The sequence below is a fragment of the Anastrepha obliqua genome, chromosome 3 (genome assembly GCF_027943255.1).
Source record: "Anastrepha obliqua isolate idAnaObli1 chromosome 3, idAnaObli1_1.0, whole genome shotgun sequence".
In the NCBI taxonomy this organism is placed as follows: Eukaryota; Metazoa; Arthropoda; class Insecta; order Diptera; family Tephritidae; genus Anastrepha; species Anastrepha obliqua.
In genome coordinates, this window is record NC_072894.1 from 37,203,930 (window position 1) to 37,215,965 (window position 12,036).

Here is a 12,036-nt window from a genome sequence, read left to right on the forward strand (position 1 = left end):
CGGTTTATTTATCTGGTGCTATTAGTGGTGCGAGATAAATCGCCATATTTAATACCAAAAAGTCTTAAATGGCCTTGTACTCCTCGTTCTTGCTAGAAGCACGCGCTTTAAAAGCTATGCGAATATGTTTTTTTTACCTTCCTATATTTTCTGCAGATTTACGTATGCTTGTCATTTACATTATGTGCATTCGTAAAATTCTATTGATTTAAGTTCTCAATATGTCTGCATATCAGTGAAGCCAAGCAAATATTTGCCAACCCTAATACACCTATCCAGGCATACTGTGTGACTGTGTGAGGAATGATGGATGATGCCCAAATGAAAATGTATTACCTTCATTCTCCAAAAGCGTAAGTTGCACAAATTAGTTACATGTTCGGTTTTTGTTTTTCGAAGAGTGTACACACACATACAAATATCAAATGTAGCATATGCCAGTGGTCCATTGTTTTAATTAGTGCACATAAATCAATGCATTGTACATCAACATTTGCTGATATTTCCAAGGAAAATCGGTTGTACATTACCATCCAATTGTTTCAGTATTACGGGGGTGCCTTTTATATTTTGGGATTTGGCAACCCTGGTGTTCCAATCTGGCAACTGACAGCTGTATCGCAAAGTTTCACATTTTTTGGCTTTTACGTACTCAGAACGTTTTGAAATACAAGCGCTATTTGTGTGGTTTACAGTAACTTAAAAGATTCATCTCGGTCCAAAAATGGAATTAAATCGTAAACATTTTCGTGCAATTATTTTTTACAACTTTCGACGTGGATTAACTCGGCAACATTGCATGGATGAACCTAATTCTTTTTTTGGCGATGAAGCTCCATCAAGGACCAGTATTTATCGATGGTATGGTGAATTCAATCGTGGTCGTAGTTCACTCCAAGACGAATTTCGTGAAGGTCGTCCAAAATCAGTTGTTGTTCCGAAAACCATTGATGTTGTGCGCGAACTGATATTGCAAGATCGTCATGTGACCTATCGTGAGATTGAGACAATCTTAGGCATTAGTGGGACCAGCATACATTCAATATTGCATTAACATTTGACTGTCAAAAAAATTGTTCGCGTTGGATCCCACACAATTTGTCAATCGCTCAAAAGAAGGCTCGTGTCGATTGGTCGAAGGAAATGCTCAAAAAATACGATCACGGGACTTCGAAACACGTCTATGACATCGTGACAGGTGATGAATCGTGGATTTACGCGTATGAGCCCGAAAGTACAGCAGTCGACTGTATGGGTGTTTCAAGATGAGCCAAATCCAACAAAAGTGGTTGGCGCACGAAGCACTTCCAAGCAAATGGTCGCCGGTTTTTACGGAAAAACTGGACATGTCGCAACCGTACCACTAGAACAACGCAGAATAGTAAATTCTGAGTGGTACACAACCATTTGTTTGCCAGTTGTCTTCCAAGAAATTAGGAAAATCAATCGCCAAAGACGTATCACTCTTCACCAGGACAATGCGAGCTCTCACACATCGGCTCAAACAACTGCATTTTTGAGCACCCAACACATCGAATTAATGGGTCATCCGCCGTATAGTCCTGACTTGGCACCGAATGACTTCTTCTTATTCCCGTACGTAAAAAACAAACTGAGAGGTCAACGTTTTTCGACACCTGAAGAAGCGGCTGTGGCATTCAGAATGCATGTTTTGGAGGTACCTCATTCAGAGTGGCAAAAGTGCTTCGACAATTGGCTCAAACGCATGCAAAAGTGTATAGATCTTCATGGAGAATATTTTGAAAAACAATAAAGTGATTTTCGATGATTAAAATTTGTTTTTGTTCTCTAATTCCGACATATAAAAGGCACCCCTTGTAGTCAAGTAAAAATCTCTTTGTTTGATAACTTTCATACATTTCTAAAGCAATTTCCTAACTACAAAATTGAAGAAGAGTTAATAAAAAAATACACCAGCTCATTTTTACAAGCAAACTTGTTTGCAAACTTTTCTTTGATAATAATTGTTAGTCTAGACTGACAGAGCATCACAAGCAATTTAGTTGCATAAAAATATTGGTTTCACTCTGTTTTTTCGCTTGGCTAAAATCTTATCTTTCGAACAGATAGAAGATAGATAGATAGATATAGGCATTCGCTTTATAATTTCCAGGTACTTTTTTTGTTGCAATTTTATTTATTAATGTCAATATTTTCTGTTTTGAAATATCTAATTTGAAGTTCTTTCGTAATATTTCCTGTGGGACTGATATTCATCTCTTGCCACAGAAATTAAAAAGTCTTGTCGATTGGAGTTCCAGGCATAAGCTATCGTTGCACATTAACACATGTTTCCATATGTTTTTTTCTATATCTGTTGAGTTTCGACAGTCGTCTTAAACTATTTTTAATCACCAACTTACCTCTGCAAAATACTTTGTTGCCCTTGCATTTGTGCTCGATAATCGCTTTACTTTAAAAGGTTTACAGTAGTCAAGCAGTTTTATACCGCTACGCAAAGAATTTCAAAGATCCGTCTACTAGGAAGCTTTTCCCCAACTCTTCAGTTCTTTCGAAACTGGAGTATGCCTCTATTAAATGGAGTCCGGTATATTTATAATTGTCATGCTAGTAGAATTGAAGTGATCTCCAATCGATACAATTTCAAGAGCTTATAGTTTACGTTTCATACTAATAAGTTTAAAGTACATAACCAGTAGTTCCATTGACTCTTCTGAACTGATTAGTTCTTGGGTTGATTAGTTTCAGTATATCCATCAATGCGCTTCGAGTTTAAACCCAATTTTGTCTGCATTTGCTGATAGTTACTTATCTTCCTCATGCCCCTATAACAAAGCACTCTTGGATTAATTTTTCATCTCTAGCCTAAACGGTTTTGTATTTAATAACCATTAAAACTAATGCAAGTCATTTGTGATTAGTATTCATCGGCAACTGCGGTGGTGTTGGGGAGCTATTTGCGCTCTGCGCTATTGACGTATATTTGCACTAATCCCTATTAATTTGTACCGCCAAAATTTATTTTCATAAACACCGCAATGCATAATTATATGCACATTCCTATTTTCGTTTGAAACTTTTAGACAACTGGGTCCCCTTAATAAGTCTCTCGTCATACCCGTTCTATTGTATGGGGCAGACTATGACAATATCCGTTGAGGCGCCGCGTAGTGTTTGAGAGAAAAATTTTGCGGAAGATTTTGGTACCTTTGCACGTCGGCGACGGCGAGTATCTCATGCGATGGGATGATGGAATGAGCTGTATGAGCTTTGCGGCGGCATAGTCATATCGCAGTGAATAAAGATCCAAAAGCTCCGGCTCTGAAGGTGTTCGATGCGATACCAGCTGGTGGTAGCAAAGAAAGAGGAAGGTTGGAAATATCAGGTAGAGAAGGACTTGGCTTCCCTTAGTGTGTCGAATTGGTGCCGGTTAGCACAAGAAAAAAATGATTGCGTGCTTCATTAAATTCGGCCAAAATCGGCTTAAACGGTTGTCGCGCCAATAAAGAGAAAGAATTATGTTAGATTTCTAAGATTTCTTTGGATTCGGAAGATTTGATGGAGAAGGTCTTGACATCACTTGGAGTGTGGTACTGGCGCAGATTATCATGAGAGAGACACAACTGGCGTCTGCAAAGAAACGAGTGCAAAATAATTAAAAAAGCTTGCTTTAGCAATTAAATATCATTTTACCCAGATTTGGAAAATGTATTGAGTTTTCCTATACCTCTCGCCATTGGGTTATGAGATTATAAGTCTACACCTTGCCTTATTAAAACTAATCCTTTCGCAAATATATGAACATTCCGTAATACTTTGGATAACATTAAACGTACGTCGATTATAATATGGATCTGACGTCTTCCAAGGATTGTAGGTTGGCCAATATCAGACGAGAGGACTTGTTGGCTTTGCATCGCGGTAAAAGCCAAGAAAATAAACTCCTTGGCTCATCGCTTATTTTATTGTGTTCTTGTATTTGTATTTTTTCCCACAATAAAACTTATCTTAGGCTGCCACAAACAGCTCTAGAACTAAGTTTCACGGTTTTTACTTAGCATGGCTATGAAAATCCCGTTTAAAAAAATTTAGCATACAGGTGACATTCTCTTATTGTGTATTTTATATTTTTTTTTACCAAATATATAAAACTCCTATGAATGGAATGGAATGTATGGCAGCCGCAGGAGCTCCTCAAGTTGAGCGGAAAATAATTATGCACATCCATCAGGTTGCTAACGGGTTACATTATTGTCGGTAGGAATGAGGCAATTATGCGGAAATGATGTAGCTCTTACACAACGATTTCTGCAGAAGCTGCAGGAACGAAGAGAGGCGTACAAGCGGAGGAGACTAGCAAGAAAATATAAGGGTTCAGTATTTTTTTAATATCTTTATGAAATCATCAGATGAAAGATACCCCAATTACTCTGATTCGTTTACACCCGACGTTAGTTCGAATAGCAGGGGCTACTTGATTCGTTAGTAATTAAATGGGTCCAAAGCTTGATTCAGAGCGGACATTTTAATAAAATGTAATTGACTAATTTTTGCAATCAAACAAACTCATAGAAAACAAGAAAGTAAAGCATTTTCCCTAAAATATCTTCAAAACAGGGCGCACAGATATGGTTTACTGATGGGTCCAAAATGGAAGACGGCAGTGCCGTGGCTGAACTTGTCGGACTACACTTAAAGAAGGCAATTGCAATAGAAAAAACGACTTCCATTTTTAGGCGAAGGTCCACGCTTTAAAGCTATGTACCAGGGAATGTTTTCATAAACGCACGTATGGTCTCATTATAAACATTCTCTCTGACTGCCAAGCAGCCCTAAAATCGCTAGATAGCTTCTCAATTCAATCAAGGTTGGTCTTGGAATGTTTTAAAAGTCTCGAAACTCTAGCAGAAAAATTGTTACTTTGATGTGGGTATCGGGACATGAGCGGCACGAAGGGGATGAAATTGCGGAGACTTTAGCGAAAAAGTGTGCAAACACTCCTTTCGTTGGCCCTGAACCTTTCTGCGGGGTAAACACTAGCTTAAGAAGTGCCTTTTTACGTGAGTGGGAACAACGAGGCCTGATCGAGTACTGGAGAGCCCAACGGGTATGCAGCAATCGAAAAGACTCATTGATCCAGATCATATAAAGATAGAGGCAATCCTTAACCTCAGTAGAATATACATAAAACTCTACATTGAACTGCGAAAAGGATATTGCCACATGAAAAAAATTGGTGTGACAGAAGTGATTAGTGTATACTCTACAAAAAAGCACAAGAAACAATAGAACACAGTTCTATATGACTGCCCAGCATTGACACGACGCAGACTAAATTACCTGGGAAGCGGAGTTATAGATACTATACAAGCCTCCTGGCAGAAATGAAGCTTACAGCAGTTTTAAGATTTACTAATAGCCTAAAATAAAGAGTTTTTCAATAAGGGCGGGTAGATGTTGAAATGGAATAAAACAAGCTGTGTGTAAGTTATTGACAAAATTATTTTTTTTTTATTTCAAATGCCCGCCTCGGCTTCTTACGGTGGAACGGATCCGAGTGATCCAATTTTCAATGACTCTTCCGCATAGATCCGGCTGAATTTGAGCGATGGCCTGTGTTATGTTCACCTTTAGAGCATCGGTCCATTGTGGTTTATTTGCATAGACCTGAGACTTCAAGAAACCCCACAGGAAAAAGTCTAGCGGGGTCAAATCGCATGACCTTGGTGGTCAATTCACATCACCCCTGCGAGAGATAACCTTACCCTCTAATCGTTCAAGCAGAATGTCAATCGTGGCGTTTGCTGTGTGGCACGTAGCTCCGTCCTGCTGGAACCACATGTCGTCTAGGTCCATACGGTTTAATATGGGCCATAAAAAATTGGTTATCATCGTTGTGTAGCGTTCGCTGTTGACCGTGACCGCCTCACCAACGTCGTTTTCAAAAAAGTACGGACCAATGACGCTGCCTACCCAAAATCCACACCAAACGATAACTTTTTGAGGATGCATTATTACCTGGTGCACCTCGTGTGGATTGGTGTCGTCCCATAAACGGCGATTTTGTTTGTTAATACAGCCATTCATCCAAAAATGCGCCTCGTCACTAAAGATGATTTTTCGCCCAAACGATTCGAAGCCCAGTCAGCGAACAAACGGCGTTGTCTATGTCTATGTACTTTAAGGTCCTGGGTCAGTTGGATCTTGTACGGATGTAGGCCCAAGCCCTGACGCAAAATTCGCCAAGTTGAAGTCGGCGAAAGGCCAAGTTCTTGTGCACGGCGAGGAATAGACTGCCTCGGGTTCTGCTGTACACTTTCACGGACCGTGGCAATGTTCTCGGCTGATCTTGCGTTCCTTGAACGTACGGGTGTTGGCTGATTGTTTACTGACCCGGTCGTCTCAAATTTGGCCACCAAACGTTGAAGAGTCGACTTTGAAGGGCCACCACGTCTACCGAAAAATGGGCGCAATGCGCGTAAGGTTTGCGTTAATGAACACTCATTTTGATAATAAAGTTTTATCATTTGAACGTGCTGTTCAAACGTGTAACTTTCCATGATGATTTGGTATAAACAACTGAATAATAAACAAAGGATTTGACAGATGTCACCAAGACAAAATGGCTGCCACAGGGCGCCAAAATCGACCCGCGCCAATTGAAAAACCCTTTATTTTGCGTAGGATACATGACTGCACTATATATATTTTTAGGCCGCTGTGCACAAATAGCCATTTAATAATAATACACAGTCATCGACTGACACTTAAAGCGTACGGTTGTGCTCAGCAGTGGTATCGGTCTTTTTCTTTTGCGTTATATTCGTGAGTGTTTTTTCTTTTCTAGCGACTTTTCTTTTCTTTTGGTAAGAAAATCTTATTATAAGTGCTTTCTGTGGTGGTAAAAAAATTAAATGTCCCTCCAGGGACCTCCTCTTGGAGATAACAGGTTCGCCCTGTTATCAACAAGCCCAAAACCAAAGAGAAAAAAAGCGCAAACAATCACCCAAGAAATATTCCCTTCCCTCCCTTTAATTAAAAAGGACAACCCAAAATACCTTGTGGCTAGCGCAATAAACACAAATAAACAACTAAATAAATATTCATGTTTTGCCGTACACAAGGCTTTAAAGAATATCTCAACGGAGAAAATAGAAATTTCAAGTCTCAGAGACGGCAGCCTTCTGCTGTTTGTTAAAAACGATCTAGTTGCAAAAAAATTTCTCGCCACAACTAAACTAATTGGAGTTTGCGATGTGAAAATCGAAATGCACAACAATCTTAATCACTCTAAGGGCACTATTTATGCGCCTTGTCTAAATGATGTTCCGGAAACAGAAATAGTGGAAAATTTAAGTGATCAAGGTGTTGTCTCAGCATACAAATTCCTTAAACGTTATGATGGCCAAACTGTTGCTAGTGGAGTCGTGTTGCTCACATTCGACTTGTATCAGCTCCCAGAAAAACTGGAAGTCTCATGGTACACTACCAAAGTCAGACCTTACTTCCCGAACCCGATGAGGTGTAAAAGTTGTCAAATCCTTGGACACACAACTAAACGTTGTAACAAAACCCCAGCATGCGACTCATGTGCACTTCCACCTCACACGCCAACTCCATGCTCACGTACTTTTTGCGCAAATTGCTCAGGCGATCATGCTGCCTCCAGTAAATCATGCCCAAAATTCGTTCAAATGAAGCAAATAATTACGATAAAAACTGAAAAGAAATGCAGCATGCGCGAGGCTATTAGAATACAAAAAATGCAAATACCCCCTACTCTTAATGAATCGTCACCCTCTTTCTCTAATGTAACTAAAAATACCTACAGTAATCCACAAAACAATATAAACACAACAAATACAACTAATCACCAAGCAGAACAAACCTCCAGAAACCCCAACAATTTAAATATCATCAAAACAAATAATACCACAAAAGGAAGTAACAAAAATACAATAAATACATCATTCAAGCCGGTATCACCTACTCCCACTGTTGACACTCTTCTACCCTCCACCAGCAATAATAACAATAGTAACCCACAAACCAAGCAAATATTTTCTACTACCAACAATGCTAACTCAGCAAACATAAACGCAAATGAATATAACGCGAATATCGATAGCACTGTTGACTGCGTACATAATAATTCAGTCGATTACTACAACACAAACCCAACTATTTTCTCCTTCCTTTCTCAACTTTCCCAGCTTCCCACCCACCCTCTTCCTCCTGTTATTACAGAAAGCCCACCCCAAAAAGAAGAATAGATGATACAAATAATACAATGGAACATTAATGGACTACTTAATAACTACATAGATTTAAATATACTAATTAATGAATTCAACCCGGCAATTGTCGCACTGCAAGAAACACATATTCCATCCAATAAAACAACATACGCACCTAATAAATATAATAGCTATTTCCACAATTTGCCTCAAAATACCTTGTGTAAGCAAGGAATCGCTTTCTTTATAAAAAAATGCTTAAATCATAAAATAATCCCTATTTCATCTAATATATCCTGCCTAGCTATCGAGATTGATATAGGAAGAAAAATCACTTTAATTAATTTTTATATTCCTCCCTGCCAAAATTTTACTTACAAAGAGCTTACTGATATAATTACCAAATTTTCCACCCCAATTATAGTCCTAGGCGATTTCAATGCCTGGAGCCCATTGTGGGGCTCCGAGCACTCCAATAGAAGAGGAAATACTATTGAAGATTTAATTTTGACCCAAAATCTCATTGTCTTGAACGATGGCCTACCCACACACTTTTCCACACACCAAACCTTCACCCATCCTGATATCATTCTTGCATCCAGTTCTATAGCTCCCAGCCTTTCTTCTCGTACATTGGACGAACTCCACAACAGCGACCATTTCCCGCTTATAACATCCTTTTCCATCCCTGATTGGTACGAAGTCAAGCCAATATCAAAATTTTTAACGGGAAAAGCTGACTGGAAAAAATTTCATTCCTTATCCATAACCCTAACAAACACTAAAGCGGTTTCAAAAAACATCAACGCAGAAGCTGCCAATATTAAAACAATAATTCGTTCGGCAGCCCACCTGTCAATACCACAATCAAACACAAGAAAATTTTCCGCCAAACTACCATACTGGTCTAACCTACTTACCATATTAAGAAATAGCAAGCAAAAACTGTGGTCCAAATACAAGTACCACATGAACGATACCAACTTCGCTAATTATAAAAAAGCGAACGCTGTTTTCAGAAAAGAGCTTAAATCAGCTAAAAGGCATTCCTTGGAAAAACTCACAGCAAATATAAATCCCTCTTCAAGCCCTAAACAGATATGGTCAGATATTAGAATGCTGACAGGCAGCTCGCGTCGTTCTAACATACCATTTATTTATAATGAACAAGGTCCAATCTACGCTCCACCAGATATCGCTGAAGAATTTGCTAAATCCTGGTCAACCTACTCCCACGACTCCAATTTTCATTCCGCCTTCAACTCGCAAAAAAATCTAACCCTACCTGAAAATTACTCCAACCCATACCCTTCAATTGAAGCTTCGCTCATAGAATCCCAAATTTCTCAACATGAATTCGATTCCACGATCTCAAAAATGACAGGAAAGTCACCCGGCTTGGATAAAATATCCTATGAAATACTAAAAAACCTACCCAGCATCCTAAAAATCCGACTCCTGAATCTTTACAATGATATTTTCAATGCTGGAATCTTTCCTCAAGAATGGAAAACTGCTTTAATCGTCCCTATCCCTAAACCTAATAAACCCTCTACCCTCATTACGAACTTTAGACCTATCTCCTTACTCCCGTGCATGTCCAAAATTCTTGAGAAGATTATTTCCGTCCGAATTCTGTGGTTCGCTAAAGCAAAGGGACTTCTTAGTTGCAACCAATTTGGCTTCCAAAAAGGCATAGGAGTGACCGAGTCGCTTTTATACTTTGAACATTTCGCATCCTCGGCATTAGCGTCAGGTAATCACGTTTCCGTATTAAGTTTAGACTTCGAGAAAGCATTCGATAGAATCGGCATTCATGTTATTCTTAACCAACTCAAGCGCTGGAAAATCGGAAACAAAATATATAAATTCGTTAAATCCTTTTTAAGTAATCGCAAGTTTTCAGTCAGCGTTAATAATTGTAAATCACAGGCTCATAGACTCTTTAATGGTATACCACAAGGTTCACCTCTCTCCGTAACATTGTTCACAATAGCTTTCAATGAAATTAGTTCAATTATCGCCTCTAATGCCGAGGTGGAACATGTTATATATGCTGATGATGTTTTAATTTTTTCCAAATCAAAAAACCTTAACGAAGTCACTTATACTTTCCTGAACATTTTAAGCAGTATAAGCAAATGGTCAGAAATATCAGGCGCTAACATCTCAGCAAATAAATGCGCTACTTTTCATATATGTAGAAAACGTAAATGTTCCTTCCCCAGTTTGTCCTTTTCCAATGTACTAATCCCACATTCTAACACACTAAGGATTTTAGGCTTAACATTCGACAAAAAACTTACATATAAAGAACATTGTAAAGCCATTAGAATAAGCTTATTTTTAAGGCTTAACATAATTAAGTTTTTATCTTCTAAGCATTCCCACGTTCATCCACACACACTTGCTAACGTAACAAAGGCCTTACTGTTATCCAAAATCGATTTTGGACTTTGTATTTACGGTCACTGTGCCAAAGAAAATATCAAACTACTAAATGCTCCTTACCATGCGGCAGCTAGAAGGAGTATCCGCGCGTTTCCAACATCACCAACAAAAGCTGTTCTTGCAGAAGCAGGATTACCGGATATACCACACAGAGTCAACCGCAACACAATAATGCTCCTACCCAAACTTCTTCACTGCAGAAATAAAATATTACTTGGACTAGTCAACTCAGCGAAGCAACAACATAAAAATACCCGCAAACCGTCCACCATACAACGTTGTGTTGAACTAATGCACAAACTGAATGTCACATCAGATGCGATCTTGCCACCAATCCCAGTTTTTCCACCAGGCTTGAATCCGAAAATTAGTTTTATCGCGGATTTGCTGAAATTCCCCAAAGAGTCTACCTCCTCTAATGAATACGTCCAACATTTTAATGAAATCGTAGCTCCTTTAAGAAACGAATGGGAGTTCGTTTATACCGATGGATCTAAAACAGACACCAGTACATCGTTTGCAGTTACAAACCAGCTTGGTGTCACAATTTCAGTCGGGACTTTACCTTCCTACTGCTCAGTATTCACAGCGGAAGCAGCTGCATTGCTTGAAGCGGTAGTTTACACCTCCAACAAAGGCGGAAAATTCATTATTTGCAGCGATAGTAAATCCGTAATGGACGCTATATTGAACCACTCTAACGAAACTCCAATAATCACTGAAATCCGAAATAATATCGCATTAAATAAAAATTCCATAAGGATCATGTGGGTTCCGGGTCATGCCGGAATACAAGGCAACGAATACGCTGATACTAGAGCCAAAGAAGCTGCCCAAGAACCCCTTCACATCAGTGCACATTTTACTACCAAAGATATTCGAAAAATTGCACTAAAATCTCTTCAGGATGCGTACAATAGCCAATGGTTTAATTATCAACACCACTACAAGAAGTTCAACCCTACGGGCATCAAGCCGATATATCCTACACACATGCCTTCCAAGAACCTCAAGATATTTACACGCCTTCGAATCGGTCACACTATAGCCACCCATGTTCACATACTAAACAGCACAGTCAAACCAGCCTGTCCTTTTTGCAACTCAGACGACTACACGACTTCACACCTCCTCGATACCTGCCCAGGATTAAAATGCACTAGAAATGCAATTCACCCTAACTTTGAACTTTCGAAGCTACTCCACAACACAGATGACAATAGCATTAATTTAATTTGTAAATTTATTAAACTAACTAAATTAAAACTTTAACTCTTTGCGAAAACTAGATATACATACATATATAAAATTATACTCCGGTCAAACTCACACTACCCACTAATCTTTTAAAACTCCCTCAACTCCT

General features: G+C 39.0%; 1 protein-coding gene across 1 annotated transcript; it reads left to right on the plus strand.

Annotated features, from left to right (window-relative positions):
* Positions 1–7,250: 7,250 nt before the first annotated feature.
* Positions 7,251–8,255, plus strand: LOC129241919 (rhoGEF domain-containing protein gxcJ-like). The gene has a single exon (XM_054878468.1). The coding sequence runs from the start codon at positions 7,251–7,253 to the stop codon at positions 8,253–8,255; it is 1,005 nt and encodes a 334-aa protein (XP_054734443.1).
* Positions 8,256–12,036: the final 3,781 nt, after the last annotated feature.